The 21951-nt window shown below is 36.9% G+C and overlaps 6 protein-coding genes across 7 annotated transcripts; 3 read left to right on the top strand and 3 right to left on the bottom strand.

The window, feature by feature from the left end:
- The first annotated feature begins 37 nt into the window (after nucleotides 1–37).
- LOC113217951 (ESF1 homolog) lies at nucleotides 38–3517 on the top strand. Its single transcript, XM_026438061.2, has 12 exons — nucleotides 38–182; nucleotides 374–665; nucleotides 750–1012; nucleotides 1109–1287; nucleotides 1367–1525; nucleotides 1601–1801; nucleotides 1882–2125; nucleotides 2206–2504; nucleotides 2588–2773; nucleotides 2863–3021; nucleotides 3090–3236; nucleotides 3317–3517. Exons 2-12 carry the CDS (start codon nucleotides 385–387, stop codon nucleotides 3425–3427), a joined length of 2229 nt encoding a protein of 742 aa, XP_026293846.1. The 5' UTR covers nucleotides 38–182; nucleotides 374–384; the 3' UTR covers nucleotides 3428–3517.
- A 556-nt stretch (nucleotides 3518–4073) lies between these two features.
- LOC113217955 (uncharacterized) lies at nucleotides 4074–6028 on the bottom strand. Its single transcript, XM_026438064.2, has 5 exons — nucleotides 5753–6028; nucleotides 5019–5651; nucleotides 4769–4892; nucleotides 4633–4688; nucleotides 4074–4541 (listed from the first exon to the last, which is right to left on the bottom strand). The coding sequence occupies exons 1-5, from the start codon at nucleotides 5819–5821 to the stop codon at nucleotides 4404–4406; spliced, it is 1020 nt and encodes a 339-aa protein (XP_026293849.1). The 5' UTR covers nucleotides 5822–6028; the 3' UTR covers nucleotides 4074–4403.
- An 82-nt stretch (nucleotides 6029–6110) lies between these two features.
- On the top strand, nucleotides 6111–7796 carry LOC113217954 (2-(3-amino-3-carboxypropyl)histidine synthase subunit 1). The gene is made up of 3 exons (XM_026438063.2): nucleotides 6111–7021; nucleotides 7094–7259; nucleotides 7358–7796. The coding sequence occupies exons 1-3, from the start codon at nucleotides 6228–6230 to the stop codon at nucleotides 7706–7708; spliced, it is 1311 nt and encodes a 436-aa protein (XP_026293848.1). The 5' UTR covers nucleotides 6111–6227; the 3' UTR covers nucleotides 7709–7796.
- A 174-nt stretch (nucleotides 7797–7970) lies between these two features.
- LOC113217964 (uncharacterized) lies at nucleotides 7971–12596 on the bottom strand. 2 transcript variants are annotated; one of them, XM_052271117.1, is made up of 10 exons: nucleotides 12459–12596; nucleotides 11997–12180; nucleotides 11485–11892; nucleotides 11168–11393; nucleotides 10965–11092; nucleotides 10515–10847; nucleotides 10157–10446; nucleotides 9838–10055; nucleotides 9394–9752; nucleotides 7971–9313 (listed from the first exon to the last, which is right to left on the bottom strand). In XM_052271117.1, the coding sequence occupies exons 2-10, from the start codon at nucleotides 12157–12159 to the stop codon at nucleotides 9132–9134; spliced, it is 2307 nt and encodes a 768-aa protein (XP_052127077.1). In that variant the 5' UTR covers nucleotides 12160–12180; nucleotides 12459–12596; the 3' UTR covers nucleotides 7971–9131. The 2 variants fall into 2 exon arrangements, with proteins under 2 accessions (XP_052127077.1, XP_052127082.1); XM_052271122.1 differs by lacking the exon at nucleotides 12459–12596 and having other exon boundaries at nucleotides 12076–12180.
- Nucleotides 12597–12723: 127 nt separating this feature from the next.
- On the top strand, nucleotides 12724–14354 carry LOC113217931 (uncharacterized). The gene is made up of 6 exons (XM_026438026.2): nucleotides 12724–12821; nucleotides 13097–13216; nucleotides 13318–13445; nucleotides 13517–13658; nucleotides 13746–13871; nucleotides 13959–14354. Exons 1-6 carry the CDS (start codon nucleotides 12801–12803, stop codon nucleotides 14178–14180), a joined length of 759 nt encoding a protein of 252 aa, XP_026293811.1. The 5' UTR covers nucleotides 12724–12800; the 3' UTR covers nucleotides 14181–14354.
- LOC113217930 (hypoxia up-regulated protein 1) lies at nucleotides 14350–21824 on the bottom strand. The gene is made up of 14 exons (XM_026438025.2): nucleotides 21657–21824; nucleotides 20963–21110; nucleotides 20602–20867; nucleotides 20323–20528; nucleotides 20068–20245; nucleotides 19781–19967; nucleotides 19554–19703; nucleotides 19274–19471; nucleotides 19010–19188; nucleotides 18377–18931; nucleotides 18131–18296; nucleotides 17556–18012; nucleotides 17086–17259; nucleotides 14350–16441 (listed from the first exon to the last, which is right to left on the bottom strand). The coding sequence occupies exons 2-14, from the start codon at nucleotides 21101–21103 to the stop codon at nucleotides 16407–16409; spliced, it is 2892 nt and encodes a 963-aa protein (XP_026293810.1). The 5' UTR covers nucleotides 21104–21110; nucleotides 21657–21824; the 3' UTR covers nucleotides 14350–16406.
- Nucleotides 21825–21951: the final 127 nt, after the last annotated feature.

The raw sequence follows: 21951 nt of genomic DNA, 5'->3' as shown, positions 1-21951 counted from the left end.
CTGCTGATGCTGCTGTAGCTGCAGCGTAGAATTTTTCATACCTAACTGTAAATAAAGAAAAATCACTTATGTGCACCACAGGTTAGTTGTGTTGTGATACACGTGAAACTGGTGTCACTTCACTTCTGTGAAGATTTAGAAACAATAACTAGACTGAATTTGAAATCCAAGAGTCTGAGAAGGTAACTTCGAAAGTTTTCTACCTGTTTTCATCCACTTTCATGGTTTTAAAAGCGTTGACTTGTCTGCTTTGACCTCATGAAACTTGTTAACCTAGTCATTCCTTTCATTGTTTCTGTTTCTTTCTGTGCCTCTTCTCATGTATTGCACCCCTGTTAATCTTATGCTTCAATTTTACATTGCTGCATTTCAGTCTCCACCATCATGGGGGATGCTATCAACGATGCGCGATTTTCGCACATCGCGAACGATCCCAGATTCAAATCTATTCCACGATCTCAACGCAAAGTGAAAATTGATAAACGTTTCAAAGCTATGTTTGAAGATAAACGATTTAAAACAAAGTACACTGTAGATAAAAGAGGTCGACCTACTCCTAAAACTTCAAATGAGGATTTGGAGCGCTTTTATGATTTGTCATCAGGTAGCAGCGACTCAGAAGACAGTGACGATGTAGATGATGATAAGAATGATGTGGCCTCCTTGTAAGTTTGTTAGATAAGGGTTAGTCCCTCCAAGTACCCTATATTTGATTTTTCATCACCATCAATTGGGTTTTGCCTCCACAGGAAAAATAAAAGTAAACCGAAGTTGGATGCTGTCCTGCAGGATGGAGAATCAGATGACACGACTTCTGATGATAGTGGAGACGAAGTTCAAAGCACTTCTGAAACTAAACTTGTGGAGGATAATGAGGGAAGTGTTAGGAGTGATGATGAGGAGCTCAATGACAAAATAAGATCAAAGTTACGGGATGTATCTGTGGACTATGCTAGAGGTGAAGGTGCCATTCTAACAGATAGTTCGTCCGATGAAGAAAGTAGCGGAGATGGTAATTATTCATCCATTTTGTTTATTAATTTTTTTCTCAATCATACTTACTGCATATTATTATCAACCTAATTATTTTGTGGTCTTGCTCTGTTAGAGGTAGATGAAACTCCTGAGCATGGCTGGGGAGAACTTGATAAAGATGCAGAGAGGACAGATGAAGTAACATCCCGCTTGGCTGTTTGTAACATGGATTGGGATCGCATAAGAGCAGTGGACCTTATGGTTCTTCTGAACTCGTTTACTCCCACTGGTGGATTGATTCGCTCAGTTACAGTTAGTACTAATTGCTTTTAGAAGAGGGGATGTTTTGGCTGAGTTGTCATTTTTTAATCTTAACTATTTTCATATCTAGATTTACCCCTCTGAATTCGGACTGGAAAGAATGAAAACGGAAGATGTGCAAGGTCCTACAGAATTAGTGAAGCAGGCATCAAAAAATCAGAAAAAGTATACAGAGGCTGAGGATGATGATAGTGACAGTGGTGATGATGATGAAGGTCCCATTGATGAGGTATGAGTTATTTTTCCTACTCCTTGCTTTCTCTCTAAATTTAAAGGTATATCAGAATTTTTTTTTTTTTGTCAGAATGAGGAAGGCAGCAGTTACCACATGGAAAAACTGCGTAAATATCAGTTAAACAGATTAAAATATTTTTATGCTATTGTTGAATGTGACTCTCCAAATACTGCCAATAACATTTACACAGAGTGTGATGGAATGGAATATGAGAGCAGTGCTACGCGACTAGACTTGCGTTTTGTTCCAGACGACACTACTTTTGAACAGGTAAACTTCACTACTTAGTCTTACATATGTAAAAGTAAGTAAGAAAGAAAGTAAAATTGAAATGAAAATTTTGCTTAAAGGATCCACGAGAAACATGCACAGGAATGCCTGATGCTGGTAAATATAAGCCTCGGAATTTCACAACCACTGCTTTGCAACAAGCAAAAGTTGAACTGACTTGGGATGAGACAGATCCTACAAGGTCAGAAATTGCAAGTCGCTTAATGGCTGGGGATACAGTTGATGACAAAGACCTACAAGCATACCTAGCTTCATCCAGTGATGAAGAAAATAGTGCAGAGGAGCAGGATAAGGTCCAGAGAGGTACTGTTTGGGTGACAAAAATCAACAATTTCATTCTTCAATTGTCTTTTCTTTTTTTACCTATGCTGTCTTGGATACAGGAAAAAGAAACCAGAACATTGTGGATGGCAAACAAAGTAATAGTGAGCCAAGTAGTGATGATGAAGACCCTATTGCAAAGTATCGATCCCTACTTAGTGGAATTGAGGAAGACGAGAAAGAAAGAAAAAATAAAGATGTACATATGGAAATATCATGGGGATTAGGTCTAAAAGAGAAAGCTGAAGAGGCAGTGAAGAAGAAAATGGCAAATTCTAAAGAACTTACACCTTTCCAAGAAATGATGGAAAAACGGAAACAGAAGCGCTTAGAGAAGAAAAAGCAAAAGATACAGAAGAAGGTCAGTGACTAATATAGTGGAGTTTTCAATTTTATTTATAAATTGGCTGCACTGATTTCAATTTGATCTCTTGTATGTTTCAGATGCAGAAGTCCGAAGATGATGAGAATGGAGGGATTTCTTCTGACGATGAGATTCCTTCAGATATCGATATGAATGACCCTTACTTTGCTGAAGAATTCAAAGACATGAAAAGTAAGCCTAAGAAAAATAAGGGAAAGAAGAAGAAAGAAGATTTTGAAGAAACCGATGAACAACTGCAGAGTAAGGTAAGTAAATGTTTTCTTCTCTTATGTTGAGCTATTCATGTAGGAAGCCTCTTGTATGAATCACTTAACATTTTCCTAACTTAATCCAGGCCGAGCTTGAGCTATTGCTCCTGGACAAGGATGAACCAAAACATTTTAACTTCAAGAAAATTCAAGAGGAGGAAACTGGGTCTAAAAGTAAACGAAAAGCACGACGAAAGAAAGGGAAAGAGCTTTCCAAGAAAGAAACTCCTGAAGATGACTTCAAGGTAATGACCTAAACAACCATTCAAAACAAGGGGTGGTAAAGTGAAATAATTTTGACCTTTCCTTTCAGATTAATGTGGATGACAGCAGATTTTCTGCATTATATTCTTCTCACCTCTATAATATTGATCCCACTGATCCCCATTTCCGCAAGAGTAATGGAATGGAAGCTCTGATCTCAACTAAGCAGAAGAGGCTCGCTGATTCAAGTCTTGAGGTAACAGTATTGTAGAAATATACCAACTTCCCATGCATTAGTTGCTAGTAAGTGCTGCCTCTAAATTGAGTCATTAACAGGTTTCAGATCACATCCAAAGTGCTCCTCCTAAAAAGTCTAAGAAGGATGCAGAACTATCTCTTTTAGTCAAATCTGTTAAAAACAAAACACAGAATCTAAAGAAACATTGAAGTTGTTCAATTATTGGTGGAAACAATTTTCGGAGGATCATTTTGTGCTAGTGTAATCAGTTCTGGCATTAAAATCTAATGTGAAAAATAGTTGACTGGCGCTGCTGGGGATTTTATTACAATAAGATAGATTTACTCTCATATAGAATACAATGGCTTAGATATTACAAAGTGATTTTATTCATCTTTTGTTATTGTTGTCTATCACATTTTCCAAAATGTAAGACAAGTGGAAGTAAACCAAGGCAAAGTTATCTTAGAACTTTACACTATGCACAAATTTAGTTGTATTCATGAGTAGAAGCCAACAGTTTGCCATCACAGATTAAGATGAAGTCACAATAATGTGGCTACCTAGATTATGTTGATAAAACCATTCATTAAAACATGATAGTGCACTGACAAGCCATTTGGATAGAGGGACATTTTTCGACAAAATTATGAAAGTAATTAACTTTCTTTCCCTAATCAAAAGGTCCCAAAAACCACAGGTCAATGACTAAAGGAAAAACTTGATGCAGAAGTTTTCTTAATGTGGGACATCTCACATTCAAAATAAGTGAGAAGCAAAACTAAACAAAAAACAAACTGTGACTTCAGAATTTTAGCAAATGGGATAAGAGTTTGGAAGAAAAAGTCCAATGAGTCCAGCTGTACTTCATGAGCAAATGTACTGAAACCAATTACAACACTCAAAACAAGTTTCATACCTTACTACATTATCGTTTTTACATATAACAACAGACAATAGATATTTCAACACTTACAACATCACATGATAGTCAAAGAATTGGGGCTTGAGAGAACACACAAAGCAAGAAATAATATGGTCCAAGTGTTTGTTTACCTGTTCACATTCTATCTTTGGTTTGGACTTCAGGGAAGTTGAAATTGCAATTTTAACTGATTAGACCAATCACAAAATTTTATTCAACAGGTATTATCAAAAAGTTCATTACCAACTCCTAATCTAATTTCATTTCAACCACAGTTTTAAACGAAAAGCATCTACACCATTCAGATAGTACCTGAAGAGTCGTTTGTCTCTGACAAAGCCGAGATTTTCATACAAACGTAGGGCGGGTGAATTGGTTATCTCAGATTCCAGCACAACCTGAGGGGGAAAAAATGAGTATAAAAAGATTAAAACAAAGATTGACCGTTAGAATAACTGAAGCACATTCATCAGTGCAGTACTTGCTTACCTCATCTGCATTAAGAGCAACCATTGCACCAATTGCTTTCAAGACCAAGTTGGAGCCTGATCAAAGAAAAGAAATATTTTAGTTCTAATCTGGTGATAGACCAGTACAACAAGCACATAAATACTACATCATTTACCTATTCCCTTGTTCCGATGGTTACTGTCAACAGCCAACATTGCTATGTAACCTCTTTTGGCAGATTTCAGATTGAGGTCCAACTTGCATACAATGGCTCCTACACACTCTGACCCTATCATAGCCTGAGCAGAGACAGCAAAATTAAAAACAAGTTCAAAATTGAGAAAGGTATTCATAAAAATTATAAAATTTACTGAGAAGTAAACCATTAGACATTGAAGTTAGGGAAAACAAATATTTGAACTTACCAGGAAACACAGCTTTGGCCAGTTATAAATGAAGTAACGGTAAGTGTAGATTGAGTATGGTTCTGAAAGATCCTTGTTCATGATTCGCATAATGTCTGGCATTTGTAGCTCTGATTCGTAAGATACATACACTATACCATGATTTTGAGATATGCCCCTTGTCTCGGGGTCTCTATTGACAATATCAGAGGACCCCTGTGAAAGGTTGGGGGAGCCGTTGTGCACCAAAGCTGGAATGACGCACTCACAAGGACTAGAGCTTTCACTAAGTGGCTTCACGTCGCTTTTAGCGCAATTACATTCCTTTGTCATGGTTTCCTGTTGGATTCCATTAGTGAACCCATTCACCAAGTGTTCATTTGCAAGGTTCACCTTAACCTCGAAAGCAGTTGCTAATTCTTCTGCAGCACAGTCACGCACAACACTTGTAAGTTCATTGCGGTGGCCGTTTGAATCAGATGTCTTGCTAATTTTCACTACATCGTCAGCAGTCTTATTACATTTGGCCTCTCTCGTTTTCAGCTGAGACTGACTGGGTACTTGTGCAGCAGAAGCAGAAGCAGCAGCCCCAGCAGAGGCGGCCTCAGTCAGAACTTCAACCCTATCCATAGTGACTGGCGAATCAGTCTCAGTCTACAAACAGAAGAAAAGGTTAAGTCTCAGACAGACACCAGAACGAGTTATCTACCTATATTGGAGTCCGAAGACGATAAAAAGCAGCTTGAAAAACGTACCAAATAGATGTCACCATAGTGTCTCCATTGTATGTTACTGGTCCATTGGGTCTGAGCTGAACTCTCCATTCATAAAAATTCCATTCCCTTGCATAATGAGAGCTCGTGTCATTACAAGTTTACGCAATAACAGCACCCATTACACTAGCTACCCAGATTTATCACATAAGTTTTCGTGCATACTCTTTACAAACCCTCTCCCCCGCACCCTTAAAAGCTTTTCAAACACCTGAAAACTACCCCATAAGACGAGGGGGAGGGGAGAGGGGGTGTGAGGAAAGGGGGAGGAGTATTACAAACATTCTGCAGTTCTGCAGTAAAGGGAAGGCGGTGAACTTAACAATTTTTCATATTAATCTGAATCTGCGAATAACTACAACCCTTAAACTCTAGCGGATGGCTGTTGGCTGCTTCAACTCGTGCATTATTTTGTTAAGTGTGTTGTTATTGCTTTGGTTCGTTATGAAGACATCACATGAAAAAAACTCCAAGATGTTCTAACACATTGAAAAAGAGTCAACTTTCAGACGTCATCATGTCAGACCACAAGGAAATAGTGGCCAAACCTAAAGAAGAGCGCAAAGTTTTTAGAGCACCTGTAAGGTCTGTTAACAAGATTCCAGATGATATAATGAATAATCCAGAACTCAACCTAGCAATTAATGCATTGCCAAAGAATTACAACTTTGAAGTTCACAAAACAGTGTGGAGAATTCGACATCTTGGGTCAAAGCGAGTTGCTCTTCAAATGCCAGAGGGCTTGCTAATGTTTGCGACTACCATTTGTGATATCATTGAAAACTTCACTGAAGCAGATACTGTCATAATGGGTGATGTTACGTATGGAGCTTGCTGTATCGATGACTACACTGCTAGAGCCTTAGGAGTTGACCTATTGGTGCATTATGGGCATAGTTGTCTTATCCCAATAGACCAAACAGGAGGCATTAAAGTTCTTTACATATTTGTTGATATTAAAATTGACATTCTTCATTTTCTGGAGACGGTTCAGAAGAACTTCGGTACTTCATCTAAACTGGGTATTGTCAGTACTATTCAGTTTGCTACGACTCTTCATGCTGCTGCTGGTAAGCTGAGGGAATCAGGTTACTCTGTGTCTGTTCCTCAATCAAAGCCTCTCTCTCCTGGAGAAATATTAGGTTGCACATCACCTAAAATGAATGATGTGGACATTATCATCTACCTTGGAGATGGAAGATTTCATCTAGAGTCAGCAATGATAGCAAATCCTGCACTTAGAGCTTTCCGGTGAGTAGCCTGCCAAAGTTCCATCTAAATATTCAAATTTCTTGATACTTACATAGACATTTCTAATCTTAGATATGATCCGTATGAAAAAAAATTTACTGAAGAGTTTTATGATCACTTAATAATGCGGAAGCAGCGAAGTGAGGCCATTAATTTTGCTAGTAACCAATCTCGGTTTGGACTTATTCTTGGTACCCTTGGTAGACAAGGAAGTACAAGAGTGTTAGAAAATATACAGGTGGGTTTTGATATTATCTGGCCCTTCATTTATTTTCCAACAAGAATTCAGTAATTACTTTTTTTTAAATGACGTATGCCTTTCCGACTCATTTTCAGAAAGACTTACAGAATCTCAATAAAGAGAGTGTAATAGTTCTACTTTCTGAAATATTTCCTGAAAAAATTAAGCTGTTTTCATCTGTTGGAGCTTGGGTACAAGTAGCATGCCCCCGACTTTCCATTGACTGGGGTACTGCTTTTCCCAAACCCTTACTTACGCCATATGAATGTGCTGTGGCCCTTGGTAATGCAAGAGCTGAATGGCAGACTGTTGGGGTTGACAAGGCAAATTATCCCATGGATTTTTATGCTTCAAGTAGCCTTGGACCCTGGACTCCCAACTACAAACCATGTTGTGATAAAAAGGAGGGTGATTGTGCAAAACAGGCTGTCCCAATAAATAAATAATTCAAATCAGTTTTTGATGAAAACTACTGTGATTATCTATCTAATGCATTTTGATAAGGATTAAGGAAATTAAAAGGATTACAATTTAGAGACCTACATTATTAAAAATCCCTTTCCACCCAAAGTAGCCTTTGAGTTTTCTGACTGGCTGATGGACTGTTCTATCAGCAAAAGGCTTCTTCCTGTGCCAAAGTACCAAACACACACACTCACCAAAAACGAATAAAAATAGATATCAGTAAGTTAAAAGTCGCAGCCGATATTTTGTGGATTGTTGCAAGGAAATCAAAGCTTTTATTGAAAACTACATAACAAACTCTTAAATGTAAAACAGGTTTTAATGACTAGAGAGCATGATTTTTTTTTATCTTAAAAAAGTACTGGATGTAGAAAAACTTGCAGTTTATCAAACAAAGCAATATGAATGTACAATTTAAAATAATTTGTGTCTAGAATGACATAGGAATTATTATATAACTCAGTGAACATCACAGATGCATGCAAGGCATGGAAACAGCAAAGCAGCCTTTGAGGAAAGGTCTAGAATGCTAATACACCACCATTGTGGTTAGAGTATTAATTCCCAGTAAAAGTAACAAACACTCATTTATATTTGATTGCCATCCTTCTCCAACATTGTATCAAATTTCCTACCAAACTAATAAAACTTATATGTAAGACCATATCCACATATTGGGTAAAACTTAAAAGGAACAAGTATTTATTTTAAGTGACTAGAAAAGATATGTCAGTAATAATAACTACTAATAAGTCACTACCTGGGCTTCTGAATTGATAACAGAACTAAATTAGGTAGTTGGTACAGCCTGAAATACTGATAAATCATGAAATCAATCAAGACTAGATTTAAAAAATAATATCAGAGAAAAAGCTAAACTATCGCGTAAGAGAAAAATCCTCATACATACATTTTTACCTCTCCTTCAGTTTTTATCAATCACAGTTAAGTCTTAAAACAAAAACAGTTTGTCTTGCTGTTGTTCAAAGTACAAGGATTAAATAACTAATAAGTATGCACTTGCTATAGTCTGTCGAGTGAAAAGATGTAAAACATGCAAGAAACTTCCTCACAAACTGTTATACTTAATCTGAAAAAAAAAGTACAACATAATCAAAACGTATTGCAATTACCTTTCAATAATAGATATATCAGTGCAATGGATAAATTATCTACAAATCGTTGTAAGATGAGAGTGGTCGGAGGTGCAAGAACTCTCATTCAATCATTATCAATTATCAAAGAGATGAAATAAATTAATGTTAAGTTTACAATATCTTAAAGTACTGGAGTGGTTTCTTTGAAGGAAATAAGGATGAGAGTATTGACATTTCAATTGGTACATCAAAATGTTACAAAGTACTTAAACATATTTCAAAGTTTCTATGAGTGAGATCCTTTGACCTATAAATGGGTGACAGCTTCATAGAGCTTGGGTAGTTCAGCCTCTAGACGCACAACTCGTACTTTAGACACAAGTATGAGGCGATCTGACCCTGGGGGTTTTCCATCCTCTTCAGTTTCGTATGTTGTTAAATATGAAACAAGTTCCTTAGAGCCATCTCCATCCAGGTCAGCAATAATCACTGAAATAAAATAATCAGGTATAAACAAATAAACACAAAGTTGTTTGTACTTGCAGGTGAAAACTGTGTGCTGAACTTACATGACTGCTCCTGATATGGTAGACTTGGCTGGCACCCAGCATTTGAACATAATTGTTTGATTTCACTTTCACTAGCATTGACAAGGTGCATATCAGTATCATTAAAAGTAACAAGAACAATTCGCTCTTTCAAGCAAAATGCACTATACACTTCTTTTGGATGATATGTTACTGTAACAGTGCTTGCATTTCTGCTGAGACTCTTCGTGGTTGTATTTATTCCAGTGCTACCAATGCGAGATTCTCGAGATTCAATGTATTCTGGTGGTTTTTGTTCTGAGGTACCATCATGCCAGTGATCATTTGGTTGTAAAATACCACCCCAATCTTTATCTTTTATCATTCTCTTTAGTTGCTTTCTAAAATTAAATAATAATAATAATAATAATAAAGATTTATGTTTTGCATGGCAGGAAGGGAGAAAATTTAAGAACTAATACGAACCGTTGAGTTGACCATACAGATGTTTTTTCACAACTAGTCCAATGCCAAAATTTCACAGCAAAACCACTCACTGGGCCTAAACTGAAATCTGAGCTTGTTCGATCAAACTTTTCATTTGAAGCAACAGCAGACACTTGTGAATTAAAAAGTAATATTGCGGGACGTAGAGCATACATCTTATTCCCTCCATCACTCCAAATAGAATTGTTTAGACCCTTCTGTAAAATGAATAAACAATGTGAATTGAAAATAAAGGAATTCAGTAAAAGCATGAAACAATGTCAAAAAAAATAATAAGCTTCAAACTTTAGCAGTTTACCTTTTCATCAAATACTCGGGCAGAAGCTGTGCAATCATCAGGACAATGACCTGTATTTAGTATTGTCAATTTTTTCCCACGGACTGAGAATGTTGTTGGTTTATTATTCTGAAGCTGTGGTTCACCATTTCCTAAAATAGGATCGGGGGGACCATAATTTTGAGAGAAAATATGTTGTCTCAAAGAAGGCCCACCACCGAGATGTTTGCCATAATCAACAGGAGCCACAGATGAGTGATTTCCAGTTACATTTCTGTAAAGGATATTCAAGGCAATATCTTTCACAGACTCTGTAAAAAAAATTGAAGAGTTAGTCAGGAAATCACTTTTATGTCAATCATTCAGATGCCCGGCTTACCTTTTCCTCTGTTGTCCACACATCTATATGTTATAAACCAATCTTTATCCACAGCCAACTTATAAACAGTTTGACATGCTCCATCAACAAATGCTTTGCCTATGAGTTTTCCAGTTTTTCCAGACACAATAGCAATGCGATTGTGGGGTGTCTTTGATGAAATCGATGGAGTTTTGTCAGAGGTATTTGTGAACTCCCGTTTGAGCATTCTACAAGCTATAGCTAGATCAAGTATACCATCTTCATCAATGTCAGGTAATATGAGAGGAAACTCCATATCAGATGGAATGTAGTCAGTTTCTTTTTCCGCATGAAGGAACCAAATTGTAGTAGCTATAAAATGTTGAATGCATTGATTTTTTAAGTTGACCACAACCCAAGTTCATTATTGTAATTACAATACATTACAGCAGTTCATTAATTAATAGCCTAATAGATAAAATTACTTACGAGACACTGGATTAAAGGCATACATGAGATCATTGGAGCCAATCAACAGACAGTCTGTTTTCCCATCCGCATCTAAATCAATAAGGGAACAGTCCATGTCTCTTGGAACTGAATGAAGAGTCTTATACCTAGTGGCAAAGAACATGTTTTAGATGAATCTGCAATTAATTTTAGTTGACTGAAAACACAAAACACTAACATACCACACCACAGTGCCTGTAGAACCCATCAAAGCAACAAGACCACCACCACTAGCTGGAATAGGGGTCGGTTCCTCTTTTCTGGTAGCGAATCTTATTGGATTTGTAAACACAGTTGTTTCTTGTTCTTTGTCACGGTCAGGAATATTAATTTCTCCCCGAATCATGAATAAGAGGTTGTTGTGCTGTTCATTGCCACTTGGTACAACACTGATTCCTCCAATCAGTTCTGAATAGGGAATATGTCAAAGAAAACAATTGCAAACAGAATATAGAAATGCTTCAACTTTTTTCTGAATGCTTCCACTGCTTTCACCTACCTAGGCGGTGTAAAGTTCTTTCCCACGAGCTTCCACCTTGCTTGTCATATTGCATGATGGGACAAGCAGACCAATTGCAGGGAAGAACCCACAGAAAGGCAACAATGACGAAAATACACAGACAAAGAGACATGACAAATGCCACTTGACGCATCAAAGACATTGGATGTCTGTTGCCAGCCAGCATTTGCAGATTACCGTGCCTTCCTTCACCCTCTTTTTTATTACCAGATGTTCCTGATCCACCTATTGTGCCCAACACCATGGTTTCTTCTTCTGCCCCATGACCTCCAGTGCCATGAGGATAGTTGTAGTTAATGTTGCTGAAACCATTGATGTGCACTTCATGACTTTCCACTGGGCCACCTTCGTGGCCTAAGGGTTGATAATCCTTCATTGTGGTAGTAGCTAAAAATTATAAAATGAAAGAAAGATTAGGGACATTACAACACATAAAACTTAAAAATAAGGATAAAACCAAATAAGAGCATTGGGTCTTCCATATAACTTACAGTTTTCTTCTTTCTTCAAATTCCCCTTCTTGGGCGTACCCATTTTACGGTAAAAGATGAGGTTTTCATGTTGGCTCACCTCGTCTTCAGAAGTCTCAACGTCACTGGTGGACTGAGGAAGACGTGAGTAAACAGTCCCCAAGCCTCCACTTCCAACGGACATCTAACGTTTAGTAGTTGCAACCTTCAACAACATTAATTACTTGTAAACAATATAATATGATGACCACATAAAATCTTTTCTTTTCCATCAAAAATGTATCAACATATATTGTCAATAATCAATCTCTAAAGTATGATTCAGAGGACATTATAAAATGAAAACCGTCTATTTAATCCATATATACTGCTGAACAACACAGAGGTACAATAACACAAAATTTCTGAATTAAATTTTTCCCATTCATAAACAGATAATAGATCATGCCAAGGATAACAGGACAACCATTCTGATCCACTTACCTTATTAATATGTTAAAATCGATTCCGATACAGTTTACTGACTTAAAAAAGTCAAAATTTAGCAAATTACCACAAAATGGCGGTGTGTTGTGATTTTTCAGCCTGACAGAAGCAGACGCCAAAGCTTACAAGTTAGCCACCCAATACGCAGAAACATTCCTTGAGAGGCAGCCTCAAATTCTTTTACAAGTTGGTATTTTATTGAAAAATTCAACAATCTTTTAAATTAAAATTTAAAATAGGAATTATTTTTTTAAATTTTCTTACACTTTTTTGAAACACATTAATATTTTTGTTCAGTCAGGTTTGCACCTAAGATGTGTTGACAATGCCGGTTTACAAATGGCGTCGCGCATGAACATGGTCTGTACACCACTTAAAAGCACGATGATAAAAGCTATCGAACGTAAATTTTCAAATATTAACCTTTTACTTACTTTTACTAGTCCCAAAGTGACCCTTTTTGTTTCCTTTAGTTTTGAAACTAAGTGACCTCTTCATGTCAAGTCTCGTGGTCTAGGTTATAATTTCAGTTCGCCTTCAACAAATATATTTTTCGTCCACCCCTTCCTGTGGACAGGTGTCAGCCATCGATATACATGTCGAACTCCCTATTTCATTGTTATTTTTTTTTGCAGTTGAGGAGCCTCTTTAGACGGGGAGTGCAGTCTGTTAAGAGACCATGCACTTCATTCTCTCTCCTTTTGGCCTCAGCTTGTGTGGATGAAAAGGGAGCAAACACACCGACACAATTGAAGGTCCATACTTCATATGCATAAGTTGTCATTCCATTCGTTCAGCTGAAATTTAATACACATTCGTTTATACTACATATCATTACGTTTATTGTTTCTTTCAGCTTCTAAGTCATAAAGAAATGACACACGAGGCACTCATTAGACAAGCATGTACTTTAACTACCAATTCCTCGACTCAATTACTCACACAAGTTCTAATTGCTATTGATGATACAAGTCAAGAATATCGGTAAGGTAAACCAATACTGTGTTTAATGAAGGAGCCTGTAGATGGTATACTTTAAAAATTATTCCATTTAGTAAAGCAATTTCAGAACTTATGGTGTTAATGGAGGAAAGTCTGCTGCTTCTCACAAACTCAAGAATTTCCTCTTTAAATGATGTAGAAGACAAGATTGTGGAACAGCGAAATTTTGTTGATGAAAAGCGTAAACTTTTACTTGTATGTGCAATTTTCAAAATTTTCTGGTACACTGTTTTAGTTTTACAAAACCTTATTATAAATTAAACAGTTACTATATTTTCTCAGGAACTTATTTCATTGATGGGTTATGTTGAGAAGATGGTTACTTCCACTGCTGAAACGGCATATTTAGCAGGGGCTGAGCATTCTAGTACATTGATGTGTGAACGTCTCAATTCTGCCTTGAATAAGGTATCGTTTTTTGACTCAGCTAGTGCTTCCTTTTTTGAAAAATTTGCAGCTGTTGAAGCTTAATTTATCTGGAACATTGTGTTCTAGGTAGAAGAAGAGAGTGCAGCCAACAAAAAGTCTGAAGAAGAGTTACTTCTACTTCAAGAGACATACGTTTTGAAATTGGGGGAGCTTTATGAAAGAGAATGGAAGGAAGGAGACAAAAATGAAATTGAAGAAATAGGTGTCAGTGAAATTAGACCAATTGATATTTTTGAGGATGCCCCAGTAAATGATGTGGGAGATGCTGAGGCCAACTCTTCTGTATGAATGGCACACTAATCAATGTATGTGCATAGTGGGTAAATAGACTAAGACAAAAATTTCCCTATCTTTTTTCAACAGTTTGTGCCAAATTAGACATTCATATTTATTGTTAAATCCCCCACTCTTTAGGTCTTGAGACCTCATTGTCTCTAAAATAAATTATTAAGCAGGGTAAAATTTAGTTTCACTTTTTATTTTCATCTCAGAAGTACATGAAGTTTTCACAATAGTTTCGTCTTTCTTTCTTATTGAAGCAGACTTACAGCAAGAAAACAGTAAATCACAGAAATCGAACACAGATGGAACTGTGTATTAAACTTATTGACAAAGCCGCATTAATGTTCCTGCCATTTCACAATTGTGTGAAAAAAACAATACACAGGCAGCAAAATAAATAACATCACAAATATTTCACTTTTCAGTGACAAACATTGATAACTTTCTATAATGAGCCCCTGAGGAATATTGCTAGACAGGGGGGAAAATGTTAACACGTGAGAATGAAACTTCGGAATCAAACACTCAAACAGTTGTGTTTGTAAAAAAAGCTTACTGATAGTCTGCTTAAAATCTCTTTGTTTAGGGGTGCATAAAAAACCATACACCTAAATTGATTGTGCGTTTGCACACACACGCAAACTGGGTGTTAAATACAAGTTTGGAGGTGTTGGTTTGAAACAGGTCAGGATTAGGAATGCATTTGAAGAAATGTTGATATTGTAGTACTTACACCCATGACAACTAAGGAAATAAGAGTGGTAGAAAAAAGGATGATGGTGTTAAATCCTGTAAGACCATTCAGTTACCAATATAATAAATAAAGCACCCCAAATAAATACAGGAAGTCAACTCCCTAAGGATGAGATTGACTTAATGCTCCTATGACATTCTGTAAGAATGAGAAATTTCATTGAAAGAACTTCAATGAAAGGAAATTGTTTGACACATTGTTAAAAGAAAAATATCTGTATCACGTAAATCCCTCAATTATATCTTACATGTGAATAACACAACACGCTACATTAAACTCGCAGATATCAGTAAAAATTGTGTGATAAATTAATGAATGAAAGGACTGAAAAAAATTTGAACCATTAAGGTTTTTTATGGGTTTTTTTCATGTGTAAAAGGGGGGAGCAGGTCTCTCATCTGATGACTCTGAAGATATTCTGCAATTAATTACACTAACATTGCACACAGTGTGAAAAACAGACTCACTTCAAATGTTAAAACTTGCAGACCTGCCAGTGTGGAGATCGCAACATGAGAAAAATTAGATACTTCCTCTTTTCAAGAAACATTTCCTTATTTAGTTAAGTTATGCCCAATAGCATGTCTATCACAACAAAAATAATATTAAACTTGTTTCTTCATAATTGATGATAATTGTGGAATGCTAACACTAAAATGCATGGCTAATGTACAGCACCTTCATAAATGGGAAGTTTGGAATCTGGAAGTTTCTGCCTCTGCAGGTTCTCAAGATCTAAAATACACATACGGTAGGTAGGTACTTTGGTAAAGAGAAATTGTATGTAACAAGCCAGTTAGATCTCAAAAAGGGCTCCATTAGCTGTACAAAAATAATCCACAAAGTAGGAAAGTTTTCAACATCAGTTTGTTTGTCTAATGGAGATTTCTTAGAAATCAATAAGTTACAAAAATAATGATTAGATGTGCATATGATGTTAAGCATAACATTGTTGGTTTTCGAGCTTCTATCCTCAGAACTTAAATCAGTTCATTCATGCATGATTCATTCATTCATTCATTCAGTCTCTTGTCATTGTGTTAAGTTTCACTGTTTCGGGTCTAAAGTGATAATGCTTAAAGTTCACTTTCTCCCAAATTAAGAGTTACAAAATCAGGGAGTAGAGCTATACATGAGGTAGAAATACAATTGTTTGCAGACAACAGCAGCAAGAAATTAGCTAAATGTCAATGTCTCATGACCTAAGAGACATAGTTGCTCACTCTCCTTCATACTGAATTGAACTCGGAATTGAATTGAGCTACCAGTTCATATATTCCACTCTCAATTATATTTTGTCTCTTGAATAAACAAATAGACACAATCTGATTTTAAATTATTTGGTAATTCCAGTGACTAATTTGTCGTAGATTACACAGAACAAAACCATATGGTAAAATGTGTATTACAGTATTTAAGGTGTGTAAAATCACCTATTTGGAGCTACATCTTGAATACAGTTATTAGATTAAGTTTTTCTAAAGTTCTGAGTGTGGAACATCTGATGATTCACCTGAAAAGAGAAGTGGAAAAATGTTATTCAATTGTGAGGTACGATTCTTCATTTCATGTCAAGATAAACCTTTGATATGTGGCGGAAAATACACCCATGCATGCATGCAGCAAAATTAACAGGTTGGATGCAGCAGCACATGTATGTCTCAATTTGCAACAAACATCCAGATACATGCACCAAAACCTAATTTGTGTGAGGACACTTCAGATGACATGACTGCAGGCAGTTTAGGCAAGTTGAGAATAAGGGGTAACCCCAAATGGAGGAGCAGTCTTTGCACAAGAGAACAAAGCAACTCACAAAAGCGCATGTTGTTGTTGATCAAGTGAAGTGGAAGAGCAGGTGAATGAATAATACTACAGCGGCGGAGGTAACAATTGAGGGGCCTTCTACAGTTTCACCTGAAATGAAATGTCCAGCAGAGCCACCTCAAATGCTTATCAATAATCCTCCTCTGACAAGCAAACACACAGAGACTAAACAAGACACCTTCACACTTTTTTCATAACACAACACAACCATGCCAAACTTAACTAAGATAGAGGGGACAAGAGAATCAAATCACTTCACCTCTTCTGATCAAAAAACCCCCACAAAAACTATTCAGGAGAAGCTATAAAATGTCAATATCAATGGTATACCTGGTTTGGAAGGATCCGGGATTTCTTTTTCTGAGGAATCAGGCTTAGCAACTTTTTCTGGGCCGTCAGTGGGTGTTGATTTTTCAGACTGTTCTTTTTTGTCTTCTTTTCCTTCAGCACTCGAGTCTTTTGATTCCTTTGTTTCCTTCTTCTTCTCAGTGCTGTTTTTCGCATCTATTGAACATTGGAAGAGAATTCAACATTGTTAACTGTATTCATTTCAAGGTCGCTAAGACAACTAGGGAATAGAAATTAATTGTTTCACTAGCGGCGGTCCTGGTCGACTTCTGGTTAGTTCTGGTTTCATTATAATTACATGAGAACTCGAAGATTATACTAATAAGGCTCCTCATTGTGCCTAAGTTACTAGAAAGCATACTGGGCCGCCACATTGGGGACCAAACAGATGCAGAACCGACCAGACCAGAAGAGGACCAGTAGCGTCACAAGTGGAGTGGCCAGTACAATACCATTGTTCAAATCTTCTTTGGCCTTGGGTGGTCTCCAGATCTTGGCTTTGTTAACTAAATATTTTACTTCACGGTCCAGGTTATTAATTTTGTCACTGATGGATTTGATAGACATTTTTGGAGCTTCAGAGCGTTTCTGTTCAGCTTGTTCTTTTTCCATTTTGGTCAGCCACTCCCCTGTTTCCTTAATTTGTTTCTCTAATGTATTAAGTTCAATTTCTGTGAAAACCCAACTTTCTTCTGCTTCTAGTTTAGCAGCAGTTACATTACGAGCATCTTTTAGAAATGTAGAGCTACCATTCAAAACTGTTCGCAAAGCAGCAATTGCGTCAGGTCTCTCACGGTGCTCTGCAACCCGGAGATAAAGAGGTTTAGTCAATTTCTGAAGATCCAATAACTTGGCTTCATACGCTTCTGCATCAGCTGTAGAACCATCTTCGTACAACCAATCTGAGATCTGCAAAATGACATCATAAGTTAAAATTTGCAAACAACCAAAATATTTCTCTTGTTTTTCAAAGGTTTTAAAAAATCAGTGGCATCATAAGATTGAATAATACATTCAATTTTCTAACCTCAGAGCAACCAAGTCTTATTTTTTCAATTTCTTCACTGGTAGCAGCAGCTTGATAATCCTCCTCTTCCAACTTATTTTGGGCATCAAAAACATAGCTTTCTAATGCGTTAAGGGCACTTTCACGACGATTACGTTGGAAATCATATTCATTAAGGGTTTGAATCCTGAAACAATTAATGTGAATTTAACAACTTGGTACATAAACATCTACATAAGCAAGTCAAAATAAATATTTGTCACATACTTTCTAAAAGCTTCTTGTAAAGCATCCTTACTCATAGGAATAACTCCAAGTTGTTCCTCCTCAGTAGAAATCTTTTCTTTTAGTAATTTTGTTAAAGTCTTTTTCTCACCCTTTTTCTCACTTTCATCTTTCTTGTTTTCATCTTTTTTAGTATCATCTGCTTTATCATCTGACTTGGTTTCTTGTGTCTTTGATTCATCTGGTTTATCTTCTTTCTTTTCCTTTTCTTTGCCTTCTTTGGCATCTTTTTCCTCACCACCCTCTTCAGGCTCTTCATGAATAGGCTTTTCCCCTGTCTTCTCAGAATCTGCTTCATCTGGGTTAGTGAAAAGTTTACTGATAGTGCTTCCTAATTTAGAAAAAGTTGATTCCTCATCATCTGTAGAATTTTTTTCCACAAGCAGCTCTACATTCAATAAACTCAGAATTCCACTTTCATCCATCGAAAAATGAGCTTTGATGCCTTTTGATTCAGCATTGGGACCCTTATGTTTGTTAAGAACTTCAGACACACCGCTCAAGGATACTGTGCGAAGGTCAAGAGAACCAATATTCCTGAAAAAACATAAATATTACGGAAAATCCTTAAATTCAGGATAATAGGAAAAAAATTAGTAATGAAATGACACTTACTTAACTTCATTTTCTTGGATATGGTCTAAATCAGCATACTTGACATTGAAAGAAAAGTCATCAGTATGCTTGTTAAATGTTAAGACTTTTTTCTGAGGGTATGGATTCATAGGACCAAAAAGAAGACGCTTGATCTGCTTTGGGACTGTTTGGCCTTCAACTTCACGTTCAAATGTTACCTGCACACAAGAGAAAAATCGGATGATATTGTGAACTTATAACTTCTAAAAAAGTACTAACATTTTTTTCAATATTGATATAGACCTGAATAGGGAAAATTACTGCATCCTTTGTTAAGAAAGGTTTAACTTTAAACCCAGTACTCAAGTCGGCAGCCTTGTAAACAGCACCCATTGCAGCTGCTTCATCAGCATTGATGTTCTTCGCCAAATCCATCTTCACAGCCTCTTGAAGACGTTCTTGTACCTTGGGCATTCGAGCACCAGCTCCAACCAGCACAACCTAAAAAAAATTCATTACTATTATAGGGTAGGTTGAGACAAGAGGAATGAAATTGATGCATTGTGACAAGAAAACTTCATACCTGGCTAATAACATCCATGCTTAACCCAGATACTTTAAGAGCCTGATCCACAGGGCCACGAATACGATCAAAAATGTCTTTGCATAAGTCTTCTAACTGTTCTCTAGTCACCTGAATCTTCAAATCAATATCGTCTAGGAGGCCTTCAACCTATAATTACATGAAATATATAAGAAACATTGAGACAGCAAGTTTTTCAAGCACAATTCTTTATTTGAATCACTAACCTGTGCATAGTGATCTGCATTTGCACTAAGTATATTTTTTACTCTACCAGCTTCTTTGAAGAGCTTTGCAAGAGCACGAGGGTTTTTAAAAACATCATTTGGTGTTTTCTTAAGATCGTTGAACTTTTGAGCTAAATAGTCGCGAAGACGGAGTTGTATTTCAAGGCCACCAAGACTACGATCATACCTATAAAATCAAAGTTTTTTTAAGATAAAAATTGCACGGCATAGTACAGCACAGTACTGGACAATTTTTATGATCAGTTTCATTGGTAGAGATTACGAACCCAACACCAATGATAGATGCCTGAGGGTGAGATTCAACAAAACCTCTTTCCTTGGTCTTGATCACTTGATAGCTCACTATGGAAGCTGTTGTACTTGTTGCACCCATGTCATAAAACATAACGTATTGCGCTGTTTCATTGAAGTCTTTACGCCGATAGATGCCATAATTTAAGGCAACTGAAGTAACAGCAGAAATATGTATTAAAAACTGAGCTCAATGAAACTTAACATCTAGAAATACAAAACAACAATACCTGCGGTATAGTCATTCATCAATTGAAGAACTTTGAAGCCAGCCAAATCTGCAGCCTGCAGCATTGCTTGTCTTTCGGCTTGATTAAAATAGCCAGGAACAATCAAGACCATTTCATTAACAGCCTGGCCAGCTGAGATTTCCGCAAATTCTTTTGCTCGGTGAAGCAGCATACCCAGAAGCTCTTCTGGGCTGTAGTTGACTCCACTGAAACATGAAATTAGTAAATAAGACACAGAAAGTTGATACACGGCACTGGTAAAGTTAGTAAGACACCTACTCATCATGTTTAAAAAGGACAGTCCCTCTGACGGGGTCCGTAATAATGTCGTAGAAAGGAAACCTTGTCTGAAACTGTTTCACTAAAGGGTTGTCTGCCTTTTTACCCACAAGGTCGAGAAGGTATGCATATGTCTGTTTGGGGAAGCGAGCACTGGCTGTAATGGCATCTTCTCCAAATGTACGATCCTCACCACGGAACGATATAACTGCTGGTGTTTTGCGCTTCGATTCCTTATTTAAAACAATCTCCATAGGCACTCCCGGCTGGAAAAAAGTGAGTTAATGGGAAAATGTAAATTACAAGACATCACTTCAGGAAAATCTGTTGAATTAGTTCAAAGTTTTAAGAGAGATCATACCGAAACTATTGCCACTTTCATCCATTCACTACCCAGGTCGACACTTATCACAGCAAGGGAGTTGGAGTAATTCACACATAAAAGAAGAATGGAGGTGGTGATGAGGGGCCACAAGAGCGGGCATTTAATTCGCAGCCCCATGGTGTACCTGAATAGAGGGGAAAATGTAATTAGAGACATATTAGACCCATGGCCAAACATGTGTGTCTGAAAATGACAAGAAAAATCTGGAAATTTCGGGCTGGATTTCATAACAACTTCGTTTTGATGAGTGCTCCTTATATAAAGAGGTTAGAATAGCAGACAGCAGGAAATATTGTTTCACTTTCCTTAAACAGGTGGACATATTAAATACTATTTATTACTGCTAAGTCAGAAATTCGTGGTTAAGCGTGGAGTAAGGAAACCGAAGTAATTCAAGGAAAATGACAACAAATATCATTTAGATACGAGAAAGTACTGACGTTTCTGATTCCAGATGTCAAAATAATCCACTGGCATTACGAAACATTAACACACATAAGGTAACTTGCTGTCGTCGTGACAATTTGATAAAATATGACAACAGAAGAATAATTTAAATGCTTTGAAATACGAAGACTTCATAAATGTAGAAAAAAATTCTGTAACCATATTTCAACAAACACACTTGCCCTGATTGAAAGTTTGCATGAAAATGGTGTAGTTTACTTACTACATAAAATAAACGAAGCCAGAGGGAAAAACCGATTAAGTTTTTGAGGACTCTACGTAAACTAGTACGATGCCGGACATCCACGTATAACCGACATGTGTACAAGTGGTCTACAGTGAAGCCTTGCAGCAGACTGCAAGCCGACAACCCAGCCGGCAGACATCTTTATGTGTGGCGAAAGGTGATTGGTTCACACAGGAACGGTGTTTTCATCTCTTCGATCCCATTGGTCCACGACCGCTAGTGTCCAAAAATCCCAATGGCGCTAAATTTTAAAAATAAAATATGAAAAGCA

This window comes from Frankliniella occidentalis, unplaced genomic scaffold, assembly GCF_000697945.3.
Source record: "Frankliniella occidentalis isolate FOCC.00 unplaced genomic scaffold, Focc_3.1 Scaffold6, whole genome shotgun sequence".
Lineage (NCBI taxonomy): Eukaryota > Metazoa > Arthropoda > Insecta > Thysanoptera > Thripidae > Frankliniella > Frankliniella occidentalis.
Note: the sequence above shows the minus strand (reverse complement) of the source record. Positions and strands in the feature narration are given on the sequence as shown.

What these genes read in the sequence shown, in the direction of transcription:
- LOC113217951 (XM_026438061.2), top strand. Translation starts at nt 385, where the DNA reads ATGGGGGATGCTATCAACGATGCGCGATTTTCGCACATCGCGAACGAT. An exon ending in ATGAAGGTCCCATTGATGAG is followed by an intron (nt 1,526 to 1,600) that starts GTATGAGTTATT and finishes TTTTTTTGTCAG; the next exon opens with AATGAGGAAGGCAGCAGTTA. An exon ending in AGCAAAAGATACAGAAGAAG is followed by an intron (nt 2,505 to 2,587) that starts GTCAGTGACTAA and finishes TGTATGTTTCAG; the next exon opens with ATGCAGAAGTCCGAAGATGA.
- LOC113217930 (XM_026438025.2), bottom strand. Translation starts at nt 21,103, where the DNA reads ATGGGGCTGCGAATTAAATGCCCGCTCTTGTGGCCCCTCATCACCACC. An exon ending in GCATGGATGTTATTAGCCAG is followed by an intron (nt 19,472 to 19,553) that starts GTATGAAGTTTT and finishes AATTTTTTTTAG; the next exon opens with GTTGTGCTGGTTGGAGCTGG. An exon ending in CAGTAATTTTCCCTATTCAG is followed by an intron (nt 19,189 to 19,273) that starts GTCTATATCAAT and finishes TCTTGTGTGCAG; the next exon opens with GTAACATTTGAACGTGAAGT.
- LOC113217964 (XM_052271117.1), bottom strand. Translation starts at nt 12,159, where the DNA reads ATGTCCGTTGGAAGTGGAGGCTTGGGGACTGTTTACTCACGTCTTCCT. An exon ending in TTTGAAGAAAGAAGAAAACT is followed by an intron (nt 11,893 to 11,996) that starts GTAAGTTATATG and finishes TATAATTTTTAG; the next exon opens with CTACTACCACAATGAAGGAT. An exon ending in AAGAACTTTACACCGCCTAG is followed by an intron (nt 11,394 to 11,484) that starts GTAGGTGAAAGC and finishes TTCCCTATTCAG; the next exon opens with AACTGATTGGAGGAATCAGT.
- LOC113217931 (XM_026438026.2), top strand. Translation starts at nt 12,801, where the DNA reads ATGGCGTCGCGCATGAACATG. An exon ending in GATACAAGTCAAGAATATCG is followed by an intron (nt 13,446 to 13,516) that starts GTAAGGTAAACC and finishes TATTCCATTTAG; the next exon opens with TAAAGCAATTTCAGAACTTA. An exon ending in AAAAGCGTAAACTTTTACTT is followed by an intron (nt 13,659 to 13,745) that starts GTATGTGCAATT and finishes ATATTTTCTCAG; the next exon opens with GAACTTATTTCATTGATGGG.
- LOC113217954 (XM_026438063.2), top strand. Translation starts at nt 6,228, where the DNA reads ATGAAAAAAACTCCAAGATGTTCTAACACATTGAAAAAGAGTCAACTT. An exon ending in CCTGCACTTAGAGCTTTCCG is followed by an intron (nt 7,022 to 7,093) that starts GTGAGTAGCCTG and finishes TTCTAATCTTAG; the next exon opens with ATATGATCCGTATGAAAAAA. An exon ending in GAGTGTTAGAAAATATACAG is followed by an intron (nt 7,260 to 7,357) that starts GTGGGTTTTGAT and finishes ACTCATTTTCAG; the next exon opens with AAAGACTTACAGAATCTCAA.
- LOC113217955 (XM_026438064.2), bottom strand. Translation starts at nt 5,821, where the DNA reads ATGGAGAGTTCAGCTCAGACCCAATGGACCAGTAACATACAATGGAGA. An exon ending in GGCCAAAGCTGTGTTTCCTG is followed by an intron (nt 4,893 to 5,018) that starts GTAAGTTCAAAT and finishes GTCTCTGCTCAG; the next exon opens with GCTATGATAGGGTCAGAGTG. An exon ending in CCATCGGAACAAGGGAATAG is followed by an intron (nt 4,689 to 4,768) that starts GTAAATGATGTA and finishes TTCTTTGATCAG; the next exon opens with GCTCCAACTTGGTCTTGAAA.